The sequence below is a fragment of the Mesocricetus auratus genome, unplaced genomic scaffold (genome assembly GCF_017639785.1).
Source record: "Mesocricetus auratus isolate SY011 unplaced genomic scaffold, BCM_Maur_2.0 Super-Scaffold_100676, whole genome shotgun sequence".
NCBI lineage: Eukaryota > Metazoa > Chordata > Mammalia > Rodentia > Cricetidae > Mesocricetus > Mesocricetus auratus.
Genome location: NW_024429266.1, coordinates 14,125,548 through 14,151,648, shown reverse-complemented (window position 1 = coordinate 14,151,648; position 26,101 = coordinate 14,125,548). Strand labels below are relative to the sequence as shown.

General features: G+C 44.9%; 2 protein-coding genes across 4 annotated transcripts in view; both read right to left on the bottom strand.

Annotated features, from left to right (window-relative positions):
* The window catches only part of LOC101837080 (kinesin-like protein KIF28P), a 44,096-nt gene extending 26,236 nt beyond the window's left edge, over window positions 1-17,860 (bottom strand). The window contains exons 1-7 of the mRNA XM_040737430.1: window positions 17,777-17,860; window positions 13,020-13,211; window positions 9,141-9,344; window positions 7,369-7,404; window positions 6,170-6,394; window positions 3,539-3,693; window positions 352-463 (exon numbers count right to left, since the gene is read on the bottom strand). Coding sequence (XP_040593364.1) covers window positions 352-463; window positions 3,539-3,693; window positions 6,170-6,394; window positions 7,369-7,404; window positions 9,141-9,344; window positions 13,020-13,211; window positions 17,777-17,860 — 1,008 coding nt within the window. The remainder of the gene's footprint in view (window positions 1-351; window positions 464-3,538; window positions 3,694-6,169; window positions 6,395-7,368; window positions 7,405-9,140; window positions 9,345-13,019; window positions 13,212-17,776) is intronic.
* Ahctf1 (AT-hook containing transcription factor 1) overlaps window positions 17,561-26,101 on the bottom strand; it is a 56,208-nt gene continuing 47,667 nt past the window's right edge. For all 3 annotated transcript variants that reach the window (XM_005078149.4, XM_021231871.2, XM_021231870.2), the window contains exons 34-36: window positions 24,880-25,013; window positions 20,249-20,328; window positions 17,561-19,205 (exon numbers count right to left, since the gene is read on the bottom strand). In XM_005078149.4, the coding sequence (XP_005078206.1) occupies window positions 19,010-19,205; window positions 20,249-20,328; window positions 24,880-25,013 (410 nt within the window). In that variant the 3' untranslated portion in view covers window positions 17,561-19,009. The remainder of the gene's footprint in view (window positions 19,206-20,248; window positions 20,329-24,879; window positions 25,014-26,101) is intronic.

Below are 26,101 nucleotides of genomic sequence, written 5' to 3'. Positions count from 1 at the left end.
TGTGTCAAAAAACAAAACAAAAAAGTAATTACATATCATATTCCAGGCTGGAGGCATGGCTCAGTGGCAGAGCCTTGCCTGGTATCACCAGGCCCTGGTTCCATCTCCATCATAAAACAGAGCCCAAATGGAAAGCAATATATATTGCAGTAGCAAGCCCGGAAGGGGTTGCAGCAAGGGGTAAAATATTTAATGTTGTGGAGCCCTCGTGACACATGGCAGTGGACAGGCATCGGGGACTGAGAGATGATGCAGAGGAGGACTGAGTCCTAGTGTGTTGAGAGTGACTTCAGCCACAGAACTCTAAAGCCTAGCCAGTGTTACATGTTCTAACGAAGAGGTCTGTCTTACCAGTGTGGTCCGGCTGTTCCCGCCCAGAGCCGACCTCAGCAGTTTGGTGAGAACAGAATCTCTGTAGGGGATGTGCAGGACTTTCTTCCCCGTGGCTGAGTCAGCCAGAGCACTGCGTGAAGGAGAAACAATGGAGGGGTAAGAAAGAAACTGCCTCTCCGGGGGTAACTAGCGATGGCTCACACATCCCTGCGGTGGCCCTGCGTTGTGGTCTGAAGGTCACCCTTGTGGGTAAGCCACTGTTTATTTCTGCCTCCAAGGAGCTGCCCTGCTTTTCCTCACTCAAACCGTGAATCAAGGTAAATGCTGCTTCCTTTCTGAAGTGGCTTCAGGTCAGAGAAGTGACTAATCCACCCTGTAAAGTGACAATAATAACAGACACCTGTGCCAAGGTGCCCAAGCAACCCAGGACACAAGCTGGAGACCTAAGCCTCCGTCACACAAGAGACAGGACACAAGCTGGAGACCTAAGCCTCCGTCACACAAGAAACAAGACACAAGCTGGAGACCTAAGCCTCCGTCACACAAGAGACAGGACACAAGCTGGAGACCTAAGCCTCCGTCACACAAGAGACAGAGACTGGAGAGATGGCACTGAGCTTCAGAGCGGGTACCACTCAAGCAGACAGTAGGTCATTCACAACCACGTGTAGCTGCAGCTCCAGGGCATCTGATGCCCTCTTCTGGCCTCCACGGGCTGCTGCACTGAGGAGCACATTCCCATACTCACCCACATAGACATACACATAATTAAACTTTTTCAAATTATAAAACTCAAGACAGTTAGGCAAAGATGAATCTGATGTTAAAGGTCAGCTTGTTTTGGTGCCGTGCCAACAGGAGGGGCTGTGTTCCAACGGAGGTGTGTGTTTGTGTGTCTGTTCCAGCAGGGAGGGGTGTGCCCCAGTGGGGAGGGGTGTGCCCCAGTGGGGAGGGGTCTGGTGGAGACTTGTGACCTCTGAAGATGTTCTATATTTTGACCTGGATGCAAATTACGTTGTGTGAAGACTGGGGTTCCAGTTCCAGCACCCACATAAAAGTCAGGCAGGCGTGGCAACCCATCAGAACTTGGGAGGTGGAGACTAGAGATCTCCCTGGGCAATCTGGGTAGCTAGACTAGCTGAACCAGCGGGCTCCATCTTCATCAAGAAACCTCACCTCAGTAAATATAGTGGAGAGAACTAAGGGAGGCATCCTACATGAGGACGACATCTCTGGCCTCTGCACATATGTGTACATATGAGTCAACGTACCCACCCACATGTATGCCCATACACATACAAACATCTCCCTGGAAAAAAGAAAAACAAAAAAGGAAAACAAGGAGGAACAATAGTGGGGGAGTAGTGGTACCCCAAACCCCGCATGGTACTTACCTCCAAGAGGAAGGCGGAGGAATGGAATTCTGCATCAACCACTTTCAGGTGATGGAAGGAATATTTATTTTGCTAGTGTTAATTTGTGAGGCATTAATTAGTTTTAAATATACAGGAGACACACATAGTGATGCCACTATTGTGAACTAAAGGCTGTTATTAATGTAATCTTATTCCATTTGCTTGGTAAGTTTGGAGCTGGGGATGAGATCCAGACCGTGGACTTACTAGGAAACTGGGACACCACTCTCTGCTCTCTTCTACGTCATTGTTTCACGTCATGGCGTGGTGGTTTGAATGAGAATGGCCCATGTGTGGACCATGACTTTAACTATGTAAAGGTGTGTTACATTTGCTTATGCTGAATTTGCTTAACTATGTAAAGGTGCGTTACATTTGTTTATGCTGAATTTGCTTAACTATGTAAAGGTGTGTTACATTTGTTTATGCTGAATTTGCTTAACTATGTAAAGGTGTGTTACATTTGTTTATGCTGAATTTGCTTAACTATGTAAAGATGTGTTACATTTGTTTATGCTGAATTTGCTTAACTATGTAAAGGTGTGTTACATTTGTTTATGCTGAATTTGCTTAACTATGTAAAGGTGTGTTACATTTGTTTATGCTGAATTTGCTTGCTTAACTAGGCAAAGATGTGTTGTATCTGTTTTACCTTGCCTGCCTAAGGCACCTGATTGGTCTAATAAAAATCTAAACAGCCAATAACTAGGCAGAGGAAGGATAGGCGGTGCTGTCAGGCAGAGAGAGCAAGGAGGAGGAATTTAGACTGTAAAAGAAGAGGGGGAAGAGAATGAGGAGAGAGAGAGAGAGAGAGAGAGAGAGAGAGAGAGAGAGAGAGAGAGAGTGAGGGAGGAGAGAGAGAGAGAGAGAGAGAGAGAGAGAGAGAGAGAGAGAGTGAGGGAGGGAGGTCTGAGGCCAGATGGACATGGAGGAAGCAGGAAAAGTAGGACATACAGAAGGAAAGAAAGGTAAAAAGCTCTGAGGCAAAACATAGATGAATAAAAACAGGGTAAATTAATTTAAAAGAGCTAGTGAGACAACCATAAGCTAAAGGTTGAGTTTTTATAATTAATAAGAAGTCTCTGTGTCATGATTTGGGGGTTGGTGGTCCAAGAAAGCCTTCTACAGGCCGCCATAGGCTCATATGTTTGAATTCTTGGTCCTCGGTTGGTGGAACTATTTGGAAAGGATGAGGAGGTGTGGCCTTAATGGAGGATGTGTATCACTGCCGGTGGGCTTTGAGGTCTCCAAAGCATACAGTATTCCAGTTATCGATTTGTGCCTCCTGCTTCTGGATCAAGATGTGAGCTTGATCCAGCTACCAATTTAGCATCATGCCTTCCGGTTCACTACCATTTTCCCTACCATGAAGGACATGGACTCTAATCCTCTGAAACTGTAAGCCTCCAATAAACTATTTCTCCTATAAGTGTCTCTTTAGAGAAATAGAAAAGTGTAGTGATATCTTGTTTACACTCTACAAATGAAGCTTGCCTGAAGATCAGAGGGCAGAGCTAATCACTAGCTGTTAACCATGGAGGTCTGGAGGACAGTACAGACAGATGAGAGAGGAAGTGATAAGGCCGGAGGAGACAGGAGGAGCTCAGTCTCTTTTCGGCTGGGAAGTTGGAGAGTTAAAGGTGGTTGTGGTTTTGCTCCTTCGTCTGTGTGATCGCTCAGTGTTTTCCATCATGTGTGTCTGACTCTGGGCTTTTATTATTAAGACTATTAGAACTCGTGCTCCAGAACAGTAACTAAGACACATGAATGTCTGTGTGCTGGTCACATACCTGATGACATTTCCTAAACTGGTTAGGCTTAAATTGACCCTAGATCCTTCCCTCAGCCGGTCTCCTTCAGACCCTGATGATTTCTGCCTCTCACTTCCTGCCAAGTCCACCATGTTGATGCTGGATTGTTTGGTGAGGGCCATGTCCAGGAAAACCTGTAGAGACAGACACACCTCAGGCTGTTAGACTGATGCCTCCCAGACAGACTGTCCCACAAGCTTACATGGCTCTTCAAGGTATACCTCAGACTCCAAATATAACAGCTGTCACCGAAGGTGCCATCCCTGTGCAGGGACAGTTGACAGTGACAATACTGAATTCCCCAGTTCAAGTGTCCTGCTTGCCTCTCTCTAGTTCTGCAAAGCCCTTTTGAGGGACATCAGATAGCAGTCATTACAGGCATTTCAGCAAACTTTTAGCACATCAAATGCTGTGAAACCCACAACATCACGAACATCAGGGGCTGTTCAGTCCTGTGGCCCTGCAGCCGAATGAACACATACACACTCTTGAGTTCTACAGGGTTTCCTGCTGGCTATGTGAACAACTTCTTCTTCTTTTAACATTTTAACGTTCTCACTTTTTAAAAAAGTTTCCATTTATTTGCGTTCATCCATCCAGTTTCTCCTCTTGTTCCTAGATAAGAAGTTCAAATGATGGGGTGAACCACATATGCAGTATTTGAATTTTACTAACATGGTAAAATTCATTCAGGGAATAGCACTTACAATGCACAAAACTCTCTGGTATGGGATATTTGTTTATACTGTGTGAAGACATGTCACTGATTGGTTTAATAAAAAGTTGATTGGCCAATAGTTAGGCAGGAGAGGTTGGGTGGGACTTCCTGACGGAGAGGAACTCAGAAGGTTTAGAATCTAGGCTCAGTAGAGATGCCAGCAAGACATGGAGGAGTCAGATATTCAAAATGGAAGAGAGGTCAAAAGTCACGTGGCAGAACACAGACTAATAGAAACAGGTTAAATTTTAAGAGCTAGTTGGGAACAAGCCTAAGCTAAAGGCCAAACTTTCATAATTAATAAGTCTCCATGTCATATATTTGGGAGCTGGTGGTCCTAAAAGAAAGTCTGACTACAATTCTTCATGTCTGTATGTGTGTGTCTATGTGCATGCGTGTGTATGTGCAGGTGCACATCTATGAGTATTCATGCAGAGGACAGAGGATGCTGTCACCTGTCTTCCTCAACTGTTGCACACTTGAGTTTTGACGCAGACTTTCTCACTGTCCTGGAGCTCTCTGATTTGGTCAGACTACTGGCCAGCAAGTCCTTGCAATTCTCCTGTCCCTGCTTCCCCAGTGTTAGGATTCTAGAAGCATGCTGCTATGCCTGGCTCTTTTACATGCCTGATACTGGGGATTTGAACTCTGGTCCTCATGCTTGCACAGCACATGCTTCTGCTGAATCACCTTCCTGTTTCTAGAGAATTCCTTAGACTGCAGTGCCTCATCTCAGCCTCCCAATGTGCCTGGGAACAGAGCCATCGCCCCATTTTACAGAGGATGGGTCTGGGGGTTGGGAAGATGGTCTCCTCAAAGTCTTAGCGCTAGTATCTAAGAGTCACTCATGTGTCTGCGGTCCCTGGTGTGAACATGACGGGCTTCCGCCATTACCGATTTGGCATCGAAAGGACAGGGTTGTGTAATCACAGTTGACTGTGGCATTCACCCAGAGCAACTGTTTCAAGAACAACCTGGGGATGCTCTCAGAGACATCCTGACACCCACTGAGAAGGCTTGAGAAGAGTGCTCCTCTCTGGTTTATCAAAGGCTTTAATTAGTGGCTGTTACAAGGATTTCCAGGAACTACTCTTGGTCAGGCTTTGTCCCAGAAAGGTGTATTAGCAACTGGCTGTGCCCTTGGCTCATGGCTGATCCTCTCAGATGGTAACCATGAGCCTACTAGTCTTAATTCTCTATGCAAGACCACAGTCAATGTCTTCACCATGGACTCCTTTATTAACTTGGCCTCAAAATTCATTCCTCAGAGTGTAGAATTTATTTGAGGAAAAACAGCCAGCCATATCCTGTGGGCACTCCGAGGATTGGCTGACAGGAGCTGCTTGGTTGGGGGATGGGCTGGGATGTGGAGGGCCCTAAATAACGATAGCATAATAAAAGCCATCTTAATATCCCTACTGTATTCCCAGAGACTAACATTTAGTTAACTTTCTATTTGTCTGTGCCTGCTTATCTTCCTGTACAGCATATTTTCAAGGCCTGCAGTCCAGGCTCTCCCACCCTTCTGCCTCCTGGCCTGTACTCCAGACTCCCCCAGCTGCAGACTTGTGTCCTTGGAACATACCCTGCCAAGGAGAACTTCTGCTCCCCCGCCCTTCTGCTACCTGCCTTCCTGAAGCCCTGTTGGTACTTTCAATAAACGAGACTTGATCAGAATGCCATCTTGTCTCCGTCTCTCGTGTGTCTTGTCCCCCCATTCTCCCTCCCTCCCCTAGGGTCCCCGTTAACTGACCCCAAGGGCCGGGGCACTGAGAGAGCAAGGCCCTCAGCTGTTCCCATCCGGGACCCTGTGGTTGAAAACAGCCCATTGGCCCACTCTGAACAAATTCCATGGCACCACTGCAACTCTGTCGCTGGGAGCCTGTCCCTACCTGCTTCAGCTGGATGGTGATGACCATGTGGGACCGGCTGCTGCTGGCATTCATGTTGGTCGAAGCTGTCATCCTGATTTTGGATCCCTGCTCCATCAGCTTTTCAATTTGTGCGTAATTCTCACAAGGCACCCACTTCAGACCTTCCACAAAAAAACCCAACTGTTGGTCTTCCCTGACTTTTAACCCTCCGGGTGTCTTGGTTCTGGACAGCAAATCTCTTATCTGTAGGAGGAAAGAGAAGAATTGGTATACAGTTCGTTTCCTTCCTTATCACTGTAATCCCCAAATAAGCCTTTCCTTCTATGAATTGCCTTGCTGTGGCGTTTTACCACAGCAAAGGAAAAGTAAGACAGCTGCTGTGTGCTAAAGCATAGAATGTGAATGCAGGGACTCCAGCCAGCCGGGGCCTGTTCAGTACGGCTCCAGCAGGCCTTGGGCTTCTCCCCCAGCCCCTCTGCCTTGCTACAAACCCTTAGATCGCATTCCTAAAGCTGCCACCAAGGCCTATTCCCCTATCTGTTCACTTCCTCCTCCTGACTACCAAGGCCCAGTATCAAAGAATTGAAGTCCAGCAATCAAAAGCCCCCTTTGGCTACCCTAATTAACATGCCCAATGAAAATTAAACACCTCACCCTAACACAGGGGTTCCCCTTGTACCTTTATAAACCGCCATTTGCCTATGGACCACGTCTGCCTCCTCTCTATTCAGAGGCAACCCTTTGTCCCTCCATAACAACCACTCCTTCCCCCTCGCCCCTGCTCCCTCCCCCTTCTCCCTCATCCTCTATCTCCTTCTTTGTCTCTTATTCGATGCCTCTGTCCCTCTGGGGCAAATAAATCTCCTTGTGCTCAGGACTTGGTCTTGGGGTGTCTTGAGCTGACTCTGAGGTTCTCTTCAGTGAAGAACAAGGGGTTTGAGATGGTGATGGAGAGGCAGGAGCTACATTTAACACAGGGTGACCAGGCACCAGAGCCCTCGGTGCTAGTAATCCATGGAGTCGCTCAGGCGTGTATGTTGGTAGCATAGGCTCTCGGGATGGGTGGGGCTCAGTGACAGAGCCTGTGTTTAGGATGTGCTGGGGCCTGGGTTTGATTCTCAGCATTGAGAGAGATAGAGAGACAGAGAAAGGCAGACAGACACACAGACACAGAGAGAAGGAGACAGAGATTGAGATAGAGACAGAGAGAATGTTACCTGTTCATTGTAGATTTCCAGCATGCTAAACATGACCTGTAGAAAGAGCAGTGTGTCAATGTTGTCCTGAGTTCAGGAATGATGTAGCAATGACATAAATATTCAACAAAGGAAAAGGCTAACTAACATTAACTATAATAGACTGTTTCAAACTGCCTAGTTCTCAAGGAATTTTACGGCAATGGAAATTCTCTCAATATAAATTTTCAGAAGACACAGAACAGGGAATCTGCTCAGAGGGTAAGAACCTGGCTGCTCATGCATGAGGACCTGAGTTTGGGTCCCCAGAACCCACACACAAAGCCGGGCATGAGCATCTTTACCTATGGAGGAGCAGAAACATGCAAACCCTGCTGTACCAAACTGCAGGCTTTTGTTGTCTTTCTCTTTAGTCTGATTGCTGTCATCTAGAACAAGCAGAGACAAGGACTGTGCCTCCAGGTGTTTACTGACAACCCCCTAACCTATTTCAGAGACAGTCACATCAATGACTGCCACCAACATTCAATGGATCCAAAGTTTGCTCTGAAATCTTCTGTGTGGGGAACAGAAAGGCCACCCTTGGTGCTTGGGTGTAATTCAGGGGTGTAGATCACATGTAGAACAGAATGTGTGCTCATGCTTGCATCAGACTGGGTTCAAGTCCTATCACCATATATGACACATAAATATGTACCTATTTTAGGACACACGAGTAGTTGCCATTTTCTTTTCTTTCCTAAGCACCTGACATGTAACCTGTTTAAAAGGTTTTGCAGTCTGCACCTGTTTTACTGTGCATCCGTGGCGTTCTCTGACCACATTAGCCAAACCTTTAACTGCTAAGCAGAAGCTAGGCCCTCTTCCACCATGCATCCCTGTCTCTGGCGGTTGGCTCCACCCACTCCCTAGGATCAGTGAGAGCCAAGCTTTACCCCCCCCGGGGGGGGGGCTGACCAAGAGCTGCGTTTTCCTGGGACCTGTGTTTAACTGAGAGCAGCATTTAACACCCTCAGCTCTAGGAAGTTGGTTCCCACACTGTGGCAGGCATTCTTTACTTACCTTGTTGTTTCTACTTAGTGTGCACAACAGCGCCTCTTAAAGGAGCCGTATTCCCACCCCCACGCCCAGGCTTTTGCAGGCCCCTTGTGGAAATTTGGGCTCAACATTGGACGACAATGTTGTTTTAACTTCAGCCTCAACCTACTGCCGTCTCTCTCGGCCCGCAGCAGTAACTCTGCAGTTACCAGCCTATTTAATTAGCAGTGGCCCGGCCACTCGGGCAGTAGCCTTGGGGAGAATTCTGCTCCCACGTGCACCACCCTGTCGCTGCCCCTAAAGGTAGCTTTAACTAAATCTCTGATATTCAGTTATGAATAAGACTTGAGATAATGGTTGGGGTGAAAACCTGCGAGCTCAGAGAGGCTGAGTAGCCACTAGCTAACGCTCTGTCCTTGCTGGCAGCGGCAGAAGACCCATGTTTCCGATTTGACAAACGGAAAACCCTGTGCTACTCCAAACCACACCCTGCTACTTCCTGTGTCTCTATCCTGGAAGGCCTCTGAGACTGTATGATTACTTTCTGTCAACTAGTTGCTAACTCAGCCTCCCGACCCAAGGTTATTTTATTTAATTCACACACACACACACACACACACACACACACACACACACACACACACACACACACACACACACACACACCTGAAAATACAAATGCTGGTGCCTTCCACTTGTGGAAAATGAAAAGGTGCACTTCCCAAGAAAAAAGATTCTAGAATACGGATGCATACCTGGGGTTCTACGTTTTTCTTCTGCGTCTTCATAGCTTGGAAGAGCTCTTCACACACTCTTGGAATTATACCCTTGTTTGTGCCAAAGCCAATCATGGAGTAGCTTTTTCCAGAGCCAGTCTGGCCGTAGGCCAGGAGAGTAGCATTGTAGCCTCGCCAGGCATTGTCTAGAATTCCCCTTCCAATGTCATGGAACACATGGATCTAGAAAGGAAATTGTGTCACCAGTCACCCTGCTGTATCCAAATCTCAAAGATTCCCCAAAGACCACCAGGGAAACAGACCCGTTGAACTGAAAAGGCAAGGTTTATTCTTCATCCATCCCTGGCATTGTCTTGTTACTTGCAGATGGCCTGTTGTTCATAGACACCAACAGTTTTCAGACTGTATCCTGGAGACTACAGTCCCCCCCCCCCTGGAGTTTCTTTTGTGGCCAAACAGTTCCCAGGAACCAAGTGTCTAGGAGTTTGGTGGGGGATCTAGAGTTTCTTTGTGTTCAGTTTTGGCTCTAGGCTCCAGGAGGCCAGGGGATCTTTGTGTCATGTGCTGAGTCAGAGGCCTACATGTCTTTTTTGTAGCCTGTCATGGCTGCTAAAGCATGGTGCTGAGGGGGGGTCTGGTACCTTCAACCGTGGCTCTAAAGCATTTCCTCAGCACACATATGAGCGTGTGCACACCCAACACAGACCCCTCCACAGAACTGTGGTTTGTATCCAGGGTGCCACCCAGAGGCTCATGTGTCAAAGCTTTAGCTCCCAGGTTGGTAGTTCTGGGAGGCTATGGAAACATACCAGTCTCTTTCTGTCTTTATTTCCTGCATGAGATCTGCAGTTTTGCCTCCCCCTACCCCAGCACAGCCTGCTGTAATCATTACTTCACCACAGGCTGAAAAAGCAATTGGCTAGTACCTACGGAATGAACAGAGTAAGCCTGGACTCTTCAAAGTGATTATCGAGAGTATTTTTTTTATACTAACAGAAAGTTGCCTAATGCATACACCCTTAAAAGCAAACCTCCCCTCAGTGCTCAGTGACCACTGAAGAAATAAGAGCCAGAGGCCAGGGAGGACCCGAGCAAAACAGTGCTTTCAGGACACGACAGGAAGCTGCACTCATGAACGCATAAGACCTGCACAACAGCAAGCCAGCCACCACGCCAGCACAGAGTGGGGAGGGGCTCATGAGCCCCACTTCCAGTCCAGGGGGTAATTTTCTTTAAGGGTGTGAGCCCTGGTAAGCTGAGAGGCTACCGTCAATGGTTCCACACTCCTGAAAATTGGTCTATATTGAGGGGGGGGAGAGAGAGGGAGGGAGAGAGGGAGGGAGAGAGAGAGAGAGAGAAAGAGAGAGAGAGAGAGAGAAAGAGAGAGAGAGAGAGAGAGAGAGAGAGAGGAGGAGAGAAACAGGAATAAAGGACAAGAAATTGGGAGGATGGAAGAGTGGGGGTGGATCTAGGGGGAGTTTAGGGGGAGGAGAGAGGGGTGAATAACATAAAAATGCAATGTACCTATGCATGAAATTCTAAAAGAATTAATAAAGATGTGTTATAAACTGTTTAATTTTTATTATTTTATGTGCATGGGTGTTTCGCCTACATGTATGTTTGTGCACCGCATGTGTGACTGGTGTCCTTGGAGACCTGGAGAGAGCATCAGATCTGGAACTGGAGTTACAGACAGTTGTGTGTGGCCTGGCACTGAACTCAGGTCCTGTGGAAGAACAGCCAATGCTCTTAACCACTGAGCAGCCTCTCCAGCCCCTAAAAACATATTAAAACAACAATAACAGCAAACTTTTAAAACCAGGCATGATGGTAGAGCACTTTGGGAGATAAAAGCAGAAAGGAAACATTTTTTTGTTTGTTTGTTTTGTTTTTGTTTTTCGAGACAGGGTTTCTCTGTATTGTTTTGGAGGCTGTCCTGGAACTCTCTCTGTAGACCAGGCTGGCCTCGAACTCATGGAGATCTGCCTGCCTCTACCTCCTGAGTGCTGGGATTAAAGGTGTGCACCACCAATGCCAGGTAGGAGACATTTTTAAAAATGGAATCAAAAGATATTTGTACCACAAATGCTCAAAAGGCAGGGTGTGGCTTGGCTCCTTTTTTTTTTCTGGTCACTGCAGCAAAAGTTCTCAAAGAATAAAACAGGGAGAATCATGGAATCCATTTGTCACAATATATACATTTATGGAATTTTAATTCTGAGAAAGACATACACACCAATATAGTATGATCTACTGAGGGAAATTTTAAAATAACTAATTTAAATACTATTTGCTTCTAGCCGGGCAGTGGTGGCGCACACCTTTAATCCCAGCACTCGGGAGGCAGAGGCAGGCAGATCTCTGAGTTTGAGGCCAGCCTGGTCTACAGAGCAAGTTCCATGACAGCCTGAGGTACACAGAGACACCCTGTCTAAAAAAGCAGAAATCAACAACAAAATACTATTTATTTCTCATAGAAAAGAGTAAAAAACTGCACATGCCTTTAATCCCAGCACTCAGGAGGCACAGGCAGGAGGATCTTTGTGAGTTTGAGGCCAGCCTGGTCTATACAACAAGTTCCAGGCTAGCCAGGGCTATGTAGAGAGACACTGTATCAAAAAACAAAACAAAAGCAGCAATAAAGAATGATTGTATTATAAGGGCTGTGTGGTCTCTAGGGTCAATGGAATCTGACCTATAGTTTTCAAGAACACCTTGTCTTTGTTTTTACTCAAAGCATATGTGAATGAAGTTATCTGCAGATCTTTTGTTTATTTTTACTTATGTGTGTGTGTGTGTGTGTGATTGTGTGCAGGTGCCCTTGGAGGCCAGAGGGGGGGGGGTGTTGGATGCCCTGGAGCTGGAGTCACAGGTGGTTGTGAATCATTCAGCACAGGAGCTGGGAACCAATCTCTGGTCCTCTGCAAGGGCAGCCAGTGCCACTCACTACCCAGTGAGCATCTGTCCCGCCCGGTTGTGTAGCAGTTACTGGGTAAACCTCAGGAGTGATTGCCAAGCTTAGTCATTTTGCTTCCTTCCTACTTGACACTATTGGCATCTTAGAGAATTTTGTTGTTGTTGTTCTTAGTTACAGTTTTTATCTTTTATTTATTTTGTGTGCATTTGTGTGTTGGAAGTATGTGTGTGCTTGCCACAGTACATGTGTCGAGGTCAGAGGGCAACCTGTGGGAGTTGGTTTTCTCTTTCTACCATGTTGGTCCCAGGAATTGAATTCAGGTCATCAGACATGGTGCTGGTGGCAAGTCACCGACCCTTGTCCTCAATTTTTATAAATTGAGACTTTCAAATAGTATACAATTTTGTTAAGTCAAGTCCTGGGTAGAGAGTAGAATCGAGTGGTGTCGTCTTCCACTGGGATACAGTGCGGATAGCATCTGCATGCTAAAGTCTCGTGCATCTGTGAATTACATTTCCACTTCTTCCCATCCATCATTGTATGACAGAGGGAAGATTTCCTTCATTTGTACTTCATTGCTAATAAGCTTTCCATTGTTCTAATACCCAAGATAATCAGTTTATAGAGGGAAGACTGGTTTGGGCTCATGGTTTCAATGCATGCTCGGTTGGCCCCATTGCTATGGGTCTGTGGTGACACAATGTGGCATACGACAGAGACTGTCTCCTGAAGCTAGAAAGCAGAGTGTGAGAGGAGGGGCAGGAGACCCCACATTTCCTTCAAGGACACACCGTAGGCTGAGGAGAAAGGCGTGGCATTCACAGGCTTCTGAGGTTTGGAACTCAGGTTGTCACGCTGCAGCAGCAAGTGATTAATCAACTGAGCCATCTCCCTGCTCTGGCATGCACAGAGCACTTATAGTGCATCAGAAAACAAAACACAAAACACAAGCCTACCTTTGAAGTTTATAAGCGACTTACCTGGCCTGCAAATTTACTAGTTGGATTGGATGGAATAAGGACACCATCTTCGTCCTTTTGAAATCCGTCATGAGACCAGTAAGCCAGGTCAAAGGTAAAGGTCTTCAAGCATCCTCTGTTCTTAGGGTCTCGGATAGTGGTGCTTTGGGAATGCATGGAAATCACACATTGGCTTCCAGAGTTCTTCTCTCTCTATAGTCAGGTTAAAAACTCAGAATCAGTACATTCTGGCTAGAATCACTTGTCCAGAACACTCATGGTAGTTTGAATGAGAATGACTCCATAGGCTCGTATTTGAATGTTTGGTTTCCAGATGGTATGGCATTGGCTTTTGAAACCTCAAAGCCCATCCAAAGTGACCTCCTTCAACACGGCCACACCCACTCCAGTTTCCATTTCTCTGCCTTTAATTTGCTGATAGGATGAAAACTCTCGACAGGCAGGCAGTGGTGGCGCACGCCTTCAATCCCAGCACTCAGAGGCAGAGGCAGGCGGATCTCTGTGAGTTCAAGGTCAGCCTGGTCTACAGAGTGAGTTCCAGGAGAACCAGGGCTGTTACACAGAGAAACCCTGTCTCAAATCTTGTCCCCCAGCCCCTCCCACCCAAATGCAGGCTCTCAGCTACTACTCCAGGGCCATGCCTGTCTGCCATGTTCCCTGATGTGATGGTCATGACTCACCCCTCTGAAACTATAAGCAGCCCCCAATTAAATACTTTTTGTTATGTGTTGCCTCAGCCATGGTGTCTCTTCACAGCAATAGAAAGCCTGATTTATAAGCCCTGTTCTCTGACCAGAGTTGTAGGACCTGCCCAGGTCCATGCTTCTGCTAGTGAGGCTCACTCTGCAACCAGTCTCTACTGCCTCCTTCTGTTGAATGGCACCACATGGCCAGTTCTCATATAATGGCAAGCCAACCAGAAAACTGAGGAACTGGACAAGAGAATAGAAGGTTGAGCAAGAGGGTACACAAGGAAGATACATAATTCCGTATGGGAAGGGGGTCCTGTGTATGGTCCTAATGAGTACATATGTGCCCCAAAGGAATTGCTGGTTTTTGAAGAGCTGTTTGCCAAATTCCAATTGCACTACTGTCAAAAGCAAGGTCAGTGTCTTGTTACCGTAGTGGGTTGTTTCTGTGGACCGGATGGTCACCAATGTCCAGATGGCTACGGGCAAAAGAGCTGAAAATTCAGAAGAGTTACAGCCTGCATAATGCTGGGCGACTGGAAGGCTGGGACACGGAGGAAAGAATCCCAGCGACCAGCTGTGTGCAGGAGGTAAAAATGAGAGGAGTCGGGGAACTGGCACCGCATCAACGCATTGAAGGGAGTGAGGACAGAGGCCCCACCTTCTTCTCCTGTTCCTTGCTTTTCTGTGACGATTAACACACAGGTGTAGAATGCACCAATGGAGACAGAAATGGGGATTGTTCACCGACTGTGGCAGGATTCCTAGACAGCTACCAAAATCTTTTTGTTTTTCAAGACAGGGTTTATCTGTGTAGCCCTGGCTGCCCTGGAACTTGCTCTGTAGACCAGGCTGGCCTCCAACTCAAGATCCATCCGCCTCTGCCTCCCCAGTGCTGGGACTACAGGTGTGCACCACCACCACCTGGCTAACAAAATCTTTTCAACAAGTATTCCTGAGAACCTTGCCCGCGTGAGTGAGTACACTCTGGAATATAGGAATGGCATTTCTGTGAGAGGAAATGGGGCTGAGAAAGGAGTAATATTACTCATCATCTGGCCTGAGGAAGAGCATATGGACTGCCTGCCAGATCCAAGGAACTTGGTCCATGGTAGAATTGATTGTTGTGACCATAAAAGAGGCCTGGCCAAATAAGAGGGGTGTGTCAGGGCATGGAGGAAGTCTTGAGTATTTTGTGGGAACTGTGCATGGATGGGAGAAACCACTTATGCCCAGGAGATTCCAGGACCCGGGAAATCCATTTTTATAGTATTTTGTTTTATTATTAGTGTGTGTATGGTGTGTGTTTGTGGATCAGAGAACAACTTTTGGGAGTCATTTCTCTCCTTCCACCCTGGGTTCCAGGGGTCAAACATGTTACTAGGCTTGTGCACAAGCTTTCACCCACCAAGCCATTTTTATGGATAGAATGAAAAATGAACTCACCAACTACCTCCTAAGAATGGAGACCCCCACCCCGCTCCCCACCCGCTGTTCATGCGATGGTTTTAAATGAGAACAGCCCCGACAGGCTCACATTTGAATGCTCAGACCCTAGTTGGTTGATCTGCTTGGGACTAGGAGCTGTCACTCACGTGAGCTTGGAGGTTTCAAAAGTTCCCATAATTCCAGTTGGCTCTCCCTCTGCCCGTGGTTGTCGTGTCTCTCAGCTACTGTCCCTGTGCATGCCTGCCTGCCTGCCTCTGCTGACAAGCTCCCTGCCATGCTGGCCAGAGAATGCTGCCAAACCCTGGAACCATGAGTCCCCAAATTAAATGCTTCTTTTTATAAGTTACCTTTGTCAAAGTAAGAAAAGTAACTCAGTCCCGCTTTTGTGAGGACAAGGCTACTGATGGTCTTTGAGAAACTGTGTACACATTGTCATAAAACCTGGTGAGAGGAAGAACAGGCAAAAATGAAAGGGAAATGGGGGGAGGGCGGGTGGCACTTGGATTAGAAAACAGGAATGGTGTGGTGTGATTTGCTCCTTTCCTGAACTCCAGGAAAAAGATAACCCAATGTGATTTCGGTAGCCTAGCAGATGGCAAATAGGCCCAAACCATAGTTCTCACCTTTCCCTAAGCCACCCCATAGAACATGAGACTTCTTGTAGGGTAATGAGATGGGTGGCCAAGTCCACGTTATTAGTAGAATCAGGATTCTATCTCAGAATAAGATTTAGAGGGTGACACAGTCCTCCCAAGGAAACTCACTATGTCACTGGGACTACAAAGACAAGGAGCCCACTGCTCTGCTGGATACAGGTGTTGTAGGCACATGGTCTCATGTCAACTGAGGATGCTTTCCAGGACCATGTACAGTAACAGGTGGTGAAGGGGCTAAGACCATCAGAGAAAAACAAGTGTTCTGTTCCTGGGAATTAGGAGAACACCCTCATTCTATTTTGTACTAATATCCCTGGTCCCCGAGAATATTCTGGGGGTTAGGCAGAGACATTACAGACTTAGGAAAATTCTCCTTCCTCATGTAGTGTGAGGTCTATGTCCACAGTATGAGCTAATGAAAACAGGAGCCACGTGGGATGGTCTCCAAGAGAAGCATTTAAAAAGGCGCACTGTGACATTCCAGGCTCCAGGAGGTAACCTCTCACCAGGGCTATCAGTCAAATTAGTTGCCATTCGTAGGTTCATGAGCTGGGATCCAGTCAAGAACAGAAAAGTACCTCTAGGCTTAGGAAAGGTGCAGCAAATGCACTGGCTGCTTTATTAGATGTTTGTGTGTTTTGCCTGCATGTGGTATGTGCACACCTGGTGCCTGAGGAGGTTGGAAGAGGGCATCAGCTGCCCTGGAACTGGGGTCATGGATGGCTGTTAGGCCCGCATGGGTGCTGGGAACCGAACCCGGGTCCTCTGCAAGAGCAGCCAGTGCTCTTAGGGACTGAGCCATCTCTCCAGCTCCCTGGATACTACCCTTCAGAATTAGCATTTCCTGGCAGCTGTATAACAACTGGTCACAGTGAGCAAAGACAAGCACACCTTACTGAAAAGGGTGGAAGGCAGGTTCCAGTTGTAACGACAGGTACAGAGCAGCTCTCTACCTGGCAAGCCCATTACAACACAGTATCCTCTGAGTTCCCCACTACTGCAGAAGGGCTTAGGACCGGAGGCTTGACCTGGGTGGTACGGACAGTGTGCCTACAAATGCTAAAGTAGGATGGGACACAGCCAAAGGGAAGGGAGCCTTGTGCGCATGAGATCAGGAGCAGCATTGTTCCCATAAAAGGCTATAGATTTGCACACATCCATTAACATGAGTGTGGCCTGGTGTGGTCTCATTTTGACTTAGCTCTCACTTCTCCTACATCAGCATTATGTTGAGATCACTGACCACATAGCAAGACCTACTTTAAGGCAAAATGACCGGGCGGTGGTGGCGCACGCCTTTAAACCCAGCACTTGGGAGGCAGAGGCAGGCGGATCTCTGTGAGTTTGAGACCAGCCTGGTCTACAGAGTTCCAGGACAGCCTCCAAAGCCTCAAAGAAACCCTGCCTCAACGCCCCCTCCCCCCCCCAACCCCCCCAAAAAACCAAGAAGACAAACTGTTTTGGGTGGTTGAGACAGGGTTTCATGTAGCCCAAACTGACCGTGAAAGAACAAGACTGCCAAGGAAGACAGCTAAGTCGTCAGCCTCTCCCTCCTCATGCTGGAATCCCACATGTCACCATGCCTAGTTTTGCAGACTGTTGGTGAGCCACCCTAAGGATTCATGCAGGGTAGGTGAACGCTATGAACTTAGCTACACCTCTGCCCTCACACATGTGTTAAAAGCAGACACCACACATTTTTACGTACAAAACTGCACTGGGTTAAATAATTATTAACTTGACAGTATTTCTTGTGTCAGTATTTTATTGTGCTACTTGTACCAAGGAATGAAATTGTTTACTAAATTATGCTCAGATCTTTGTTATTCATTTGACAAATTCATTTAAATAAGTTTAGTATTTCATGAATGACAAGCAGCTTAAGTACAAATTCAGCAACTGTTATTAAAAAGTGAATAAAATCAGGCAGTAACTGTCAACAAGGCAATGACCACAGACTGACCTGGCTGAAAGGCCGCACCCGCACCGCCACTCTCACACTGTCCGCGCTCAGCACCGGCATCTCCCCCATCTCCCCGTTATCCATAGTGCTATTTGGTAGAAAAAGAACACACACAGCACACTGCTACACTTCACACAAAAACATACAAAGCTTAGCTGACAAAGGCAGTCTGTTTGCAGGGATCAATTATTAAGGGTCCATTCATTACACACTATCAATTACCTGTCATAAATTATTTGACAACACTTAATTATTCATGACTTTCATGGCCTCCGTCAAGCGCCATTGCTTGTGCACACTGACACTGCAGAAGAGAGCACTCTGTTTCTCCTCCACGCTCTTCTGCTCTGGTAATCTGCGCCTGAGTCCTGTGGGAATGGCAGCTTAACCTGAATACTAAGAGGCCTCTGTGATTCAGTAGCTTTGCAGCGCGGGCAGCCAGTCTAAAATTGGTCCGGACCCCTCTTCTCAACATCAGGCACACACCAGGTGTTCTGAGTTATCTGTAGCAGATATATTCACATTTCTTTCTCAAATTCTTTCATGAGGTTGCTAAGAAGCAGTGAACCGGTCAATCTAACCTGGATATAATTAGTCTCTGAATTGAGAGACAAGACAGTCTTTAAGTTACTGAACAAGAAATGCCAGCATTATAGTTAACCAATGCATTACTGGAAAATTTACTCTTGAGGTAGATTATACAAAATTTGTAAAACTACAAAAAGGCAATATCACATGCCCACAATCCAAATTCAACACACTATCAGGCAAAGCCCAAGGAAAGTACATGTAATGATTAGAAATCTGAATAACAGACTCAAAGTGCATAAATTATAAAACAGCAATTAAAAAAATAATCAGCAGTCCACCACCTCATTTGAAGACTGGTTCTAGTATCAATAGAGAAAGAAAATGGACAAATGTCTAGTAGCATATAAAATCACGACTAAGACAGAAATCCCCTCTCAAAAATCTAACAGACACACAGAATATACTTTACAGTAGTTTATTTAACATCCCAATAATAAGCCATATTTACATATTATATAAACGTATGAAGTTTTATAAAACGCCTGAACTAGAAGAACCCCACTCCATATGGAGCTACTTATTTACTTGTTTACAAAATTGTACAATTTATATAAATTATTTCCTTCCAAATCAGGTGACTTTTAATAATTCACACAAATACTGATGACTTTACAAATGCATGTTAAAATCTTGAGCTAAAAATTACAGCATTTTCCTGCGTAAAATTTGCTTTGGAAAGGAAGACAGCTTCTTTTTGCCCCTTCCAAGAGTTTTTCCTGCTGCTTCTGTCGTTCTTCTTGGTTTGTTGATCTTTACTTCATCAACTGGGCTTGCCAAAGGAGAAATCAGTTTAATTTCTACAGGAGGAGGTGACCAAGAACTTTCCTTTCCCGTGTTTCTGAAAGAGAGATACACTCAAGTAGAACAGCACAGTGTGCTGTCAAGCGCTTCACTCTGCAGACCAGGTGAAGGGAGCCAAAGCATAGCTGTGGGCTAATTGCAGGCTGGCTTAAGTGTCATCCCCCAGCCCGTCCCCACGTGTGCTGACATACTTAGTTACATATACACATAAAACATTGCTGTGTTACAAGCATGGCTCAAGTACCTATGGTTACTTCATGGGATGAGAGCCAGCAGGCCAATGGAACTCATAAAATTCCAACTGTAGCCAGGTGGTGGTGGCACACACCTCTAATCCCTGCGCTCAAGAGGCAGAGGCAGGTGGATCTCAGTGAGTTTGAGGCCAGCCAGGTCTAGTGCCGAGTATCAGGACAGGCTCCAAAGCTACACAGAGAAACCATGTCTCAAAAAACAAAATAAAACAAAGTTCCAATTCTGATGTTGAGTGTGATAGCTAACAAAATCCCAGTACTCAGTTAAGACAGGCAGCAGGATAGCTATTGAGTTTGAGGTTGGCCTGGCTTACTTAGCAAGTTCTAGTGTAGCCAAGGCTACATGTTCTAAAGACCTAGCCTAAGAAAAAGAATAAAATAAAATTCAGGGCTCAGCTTTTAGGTGTGCCACAAAAGGGATGGGGGCGGGGCAATACTCAAAAAGGGTAGCAACTGGTAAGTATATCATAAACACACTGACAATTTACATGTGAGCAGTGTCATTAGTCAACCGCATCATGTTTATTAATTTGTATGTTCACTAAATTTAGCCATGCACGAACATCTGTGAAACAAAGATGAGCTCAAATGGACTAATTTTATCCCAGACGCAGTAATACTGTCAGCAGTGAAACAGCTGTGGGACTTCAGTGATAAGGCAAACTGTCTTCTCTCCCAATCACATGCAGTGGACAGTGAGCTACCTTTAAGCCGCCCTTCTCTGCCCCACTTCCACACTGGGCCTCTACCGATGTAAAGCACTAGCATGTCTGAGAAGCGCCTTTCCTATGCCCCCTCCTAACTCCAGAGAAGGAGTGCAAAGGCTTACCTGCTTGCTTTTGTCTTCACAGTCCTGCTTCTTTTTGTTTTTTGTTCTTCTATGACTTCTAGTGGTTTAGGGTCACTCTCCTATGGGTTAAAAATTAGAAAATATAAATTGCCTAAGCAATTAAAATTTTCCTGTGTTTGATTTTCAAGACAGAAATTCTCTTTCTCTGTGTAGCCCCCTGGCTGTCCTGGAACTTGATCTGTAGACCAGGCTGGCCTCAAACTCAGAGGTGTCTGTTTTCCAAGTGCCAGGATTAAAGATGTGTACCACTGATTTTAAAAGTATCCTGCTGGGCTGGATGGTGGTGGGGCACATCATTTTTTTTTTTTTTTTTTTTTTTTTGGTTTTTTCGAGACAGGGTTTCTCTGTGGCTTTGGAGGCTGTCCCCAAGTGCTGGGATTAAAGGCGTGTGCCACCAATGCCCGGCTCGGGGCACATCATTAATCCCAGCACTTGGGAGTCAGAGGCAGGCGGTTCCCTGAGTTTGAGACCAGCCTGGTCTCCAGAGCCAGTTCAAGGACAGCCACAGCTAGAGAGAAACAAAAAAACAAAGTATCCTGCTCAGTTAAGGAGTCTTGCAAGCATCACTAACAGGTCCTACACGGGCCCCTCTAGTTCTTTAGTAGGAAAGAACTGTTCTTTTTCTCCCTTCCACAGGCACCATTCTCCACGTCTTGTCACAATTTCACTTGGAATGCTCCCACCGCCTGCTCCCTTGAGGTAATACAGCTTCAGCTCTAAGTGCAGGCTCTCACCATCTTGAAGGCACTGGGTCACCAGAAATGGGTTTCCTCCTTCCCAGAATACTTTCTACAGAAATTACCTGAAACCTACATGTCTACTCGGTAGCCACTGCCCTGCCATGCTTAATTCCTGAAACTTTTGCTTTTATGACAGAAAGTTCACCCCCCATCCCTATATATGCAGAGTTAGTATTAGGGCTGAATGACTTTATTCAAACTAATTACTCATTTTTGTCAATTAAACTGCATTTTAAAGATTTATCTATTATGCATACAGTGTTCTGCCTGCAAATGCCTACAAATGGTTGTGAGCCACCCTGTGGTTGCTGACAATTAAACTCAGGACCTCTGGAAGACTAGCTGTTGCTCTTATCCTCTGAGCCATCTCTCCAGCCCTGAACTGCATTTTATTCAACTACCAGTTGAATTATTTGTTGTAGAATATTATTTTAGGGTGTGTTGCATCTGGAACATTTGTTTAATGATGTAAAGATGTGTTACTTTTGGTTTTGCTGCATTTCTCTAACTCTGTGATTCTTTGCCTGTCTAAAACACCTGATGGTCTAATATAGAGCTGAATAGTCAATACCGACGCAGGGGAAAGTGTAGGTGGGGCTGGCAGGCAGAGTGTAAACAGAACGAACAAGAAGGGAGAGGAGGACATCAGGGGTCAGCCACCCAGTCAAACTCAGTAAGAGTGAAAGTAAGACATACAGCAGTAAGAAAAGGTCAAAGTCCAGAGGCAAAAGGTAGATGGGATAATTTAAGAAAAGCTAGCTAGAAACAAGCCCAGCTAAGGTTGGTTTGGGGAGGTGGGGTGGGGGGGAGGTGGGGTGGGAGGAGGTTTCGAGACAGGGTTTCTCTGTGGCTTTGGAGGCTGCCCTGGAACTAGCACTTATAGACCAGGCTGGCCTCAAACTCATAGAGATCCGCCTGCCTCTGCCTCCCGAGTGCTGGGATTAAAGGCGTACGCCACTATGGCCTGGTAAATGATAATAGGTCTTTCCAGGTGTGTGATTTATTTGGGAGCTAGGTGGCTGACCCTCAAAGAGTAAACAGTAAAAAGAATAAACAACAACAACAATAACATTTTGGCACCCAACAGGTGACTAGAGTTAAAGGAAACCCAGCTACATTTTGACGTATTATTGTGGGGCTGTATTTCCATGTGGGGTCTCATCTGAGAGGGCTGGGGAAAAAAAGGGGGGTTATGGATCCTTTAAGAGTTTCTGCCAGATCTGAAGAGTTTTTGATATCAGAAATGGAGATGCATAGTTTGGAGTTTGCCCAGCTGGTTTTTGGTCTTGCCCTGGTCCAGTATTTCCGTGCTATGCCATTAATTACATGCATGATTTTATGTACCTATATAAAATCTAAAAACCACATGAGAGAAAACCAGGTTTCTCCTTTTGGGACTGTGATCGCCCATGTTTTCCTGAAAGTGGCGTAATTTCCTCCTCTGTGTCTGAAAAGCAGTGTACTGTGTGTGCGCACCACATCTCCATCCATTCCTGTACTGCTAAGACAGTCAGGTTGGTTCCTTACTTTGGTATTATGACTAATGCTGCAGTAACATTGATATGCTTGTATTTTCAGTTATGATAAAGTCATTAATCCTAAGAGAAGGAAGACATTCTATTCATTTTCTTAAAAGCTTAATGTAAAAGAAAATAACTTTATACTGATTGTATATAAAAAAAATAAACATAAATCCCCCCCCCAAGACAAGGGGTGTCCTGGAACTCACTTTGTAGCCCAGGCTGGCCTTCAATTCAGACATATGACTGCTTGTCTCCTGAGTGCTGGGATTAAAGGCGTATGCTACTACACCTAACTAAAAGTAAATATAAACTTAAACAAGTTTCTGCCTGCTGGTGAGCCCTTAGGCAGAAGTAGGAAGAGAAATGAAGTAAAAATGCCTGTGGCAGGCTAGAGCTCTAGGTCGGCTGAATGCAGTCCTTGGTCACCTACCCTCAACCGAGCTTTAGGCTTTGCTCTCATGAGCTGAGAAGCTGGCAGAGCAAGCTGTTGGAGCAGTCGGAGGATTCAGGTGGAGCTTAGTCTAAAGAATGCCCGCGAAGTAAAAAAAAGCTAAAAGCAAAATAGATCCAGCCAGACTGAAAATACCTGTAAACAGGTTCCAGGCTTAAGAAAGAAAAAGGGTATGTACAGTCATAGAAAGAAACAGTTTAAAAATATTAAAGTCTTTAAAGAGTCTAAAAGTAATATGAAAGAAAAAAGTTACATAAGATGGGAAATGCACAAGGAGTCTGGATCCTGTATGCTACTGTGTTGACTTTTTGAATGCTGATGGGCAAAAGACAGCTAAGTGACATGGGATTGTATACAGGACTGCAAAACTGAACCACACCTAGATACTTCAGGGCTATCTTGGATCTTGTTGGCGCACGCCTTTAATCACAGCACTCGGGAGGCAGAGGCAGGTGGATCTCTGTGAGTTCGAGACCATCCTGGTCTACAGAGCGGGTTCCAGGACAGGTTCTAAAACAACACAGAGAAACCATGTCTGGAAAAACCAACCAACCAACCAAACAAACAAACAAAATAAAATGATTAATCTCAAATATTTTGTGTTGGTATGGACTTTTGTACTTTAAATTTGTGTACTGATACAAATTTAAGGTCTTTTTGTTACAACACTGTATATATGTTTCTGTTCTTGTTTAGGTATTGTACTTAATGCAGTTCATTTAAAAATGTAAGGTAAAATTATAGTTTTTGAAAGTGATCACTATGAACTACTTAGGATAACAAAGAAAGACAAGCCAGCAGTTATTCATCTATAACAATCAAATTTGTAGATATGTTAGGGATGTTTTCAAGATTATATAGAGATATACTTTGGATAAAAGCTTTTCAAATACTTCAAAGACCTACAGAATATGGCACTTAATATGTTTTGTTAACTTAGGGCTTTACATGACAATGAGACACATTTGCTCCTGGCAGCACCAATTTACTTCATAAAAGGATGATGGGCATCAAGAAACTACATTGGAGTTTAATTCATTGTGGCAAGACTAGCCATTCAGGCAAGAAACTGCTTTTGCTTTAACTGCTTGACTATGTGCTGTGTAGACTGGGCATTCAGAACCCACAGGAAAGGGACTGATGTACTTTGCTAATACAAGGTAGGCCAGTCCTTCAAATTTCCTGCCTCACTGAAAAGTCTTCCAGATACTCTAGGCCTGCAGGCTAAAGATGGATGCTCCAATGTTGCAGAGGAATTTTGGATGACTGTCTAGGCAGCCAAGTGTCTATGTTTTTAGATAATATTACATCCTTCTCAGTCTTCTTTGATGGAGTTGAAGACTAGATACAGTTGCATTTTTCCTTAGTCATGATAGAAAGTAAATTAGTTATAAAACTTTGGATTCACTAAGACAAGATAGATAATGTACTATTTTCTTTGAATATACTAACTACAAATGGATAGGATGTTGTAAATGTAATTTTTACTTGATAACCTTAAAAATATTATTTTTATTTTATGTGTCTTGAGTATTTTGCCTACATGTGTACCACATCCATGTCTGGTGCCCCTGGAGGTCAGAAGAGAGCGTTGGATCCCGTAGAACTAAGTTAGAAGTTGTGAGCTGGGAACTGAGCCTGAGTCCCCTGCAAGGACAGCTAGTATGCTTAACTGCTGAGCCATCTCTCTGGCTCACATGTTATCTTTAAATAAATTTATTTTTCAACAAATTTACTTAGGAGAAATTCACTTAATAATCTTGATAATCTCAGCACTGAGGAACCTGAAGTAAGATCACAACTTCAAGACAATCCTGGGGCATACAGAGTCTATCTAAAACAAAATGCACAGAGGAAGTTTAAATCAATATATATATATATTCATGCACTCCTTACCAGTTCATCCAGAAGCTTGGAGGTGCTGGATACATTTTTCCTTCTGGTTCTCAAAGCAGGAGAGGAAACAACAAATGGAGATGATAAATCTGATACCAAGTCTTTCAGCTGAGCAGTGGCCTCCATTTTTTCAGCTAAAGACAAATGGGAAACAAAACACTTAGCTCTATGCGTGGTTTAAAAAAAACCAACAGCATAAAGACAATTATATATACTGCATCAAAAAGTTTGGAATAAACGAAACACACTAGATAGAAAGACAAAAACATCCCCAGTCAAGAAATACAGCATATAAATTTATTACCCTGTTAGGAGATAGAAATGTTAAAAAATTGTTATATCATTTAAGTAAACCAAATGACTGCTACCACATCAAGATGGAGTCCAGGCAGTACAATTATCATCACTCATTAGTTTGATACTCGGTCCCTCTCGGGAAAGCATGAATTCCAGAAGACAGTGTGAGTCTCAATTTCTAGATGAGGCTCATATTACACAGTGAATTTTATTTGCAAAGAAGAGACTCACTTTAAAACCTTTCGAGCTACCTTATTCTGAGCAGAGGGGAACCAGAAAAGCTCAAATCATAAAAGCAAAAAGTTAAGCTGAAAAAAATAGGAGGCGGTCACTTGGAGGTTAGTCTAAGAATTGATTTGGGGGAGGGACTCATGGGGCCCTTCCCCGCCCTGAGGTTTTAAATGGTTAAGTTGATGGGGAAAGTAGAGATGATTTTTACCTAATGGAACAGTCATTGGTAAGGTGGGCATGCTCCTGTAAACTACTCCCTAATTGAATCATACAAAAAAAAAAAATAAAAAGAGAAGTAAAACTAACAGGGAACCAGCTGAGGAGAGGAAGGGAGAAAGGCTGAAAATGATCAAAATATAGTATGTACACACATGAAAATGTGATAATGAAATACATATGTATAATTAATTAATGCATTCCAATGAAGAAATTGATTCAAAACATACAATTAAAAGTATGTACCATGACTTACTTTGAACCTTTTTTAAATATTTTTTTATTTAAACTTCTTACACATGTAAGATTTATTTATTACTCTGTATACAGCTTTCTGCCTGCATATATTCATGCAAGCCAGAAGAGGGCACCAGATCTCATTAAAGATGGTTGTGAGCCACCATGTGGTTGCTGGGAATTGAACTCAGAACCTCTGGAAGAGCACCTCTGAGCCATCTCTCCAGCCCCTGTACTTTGA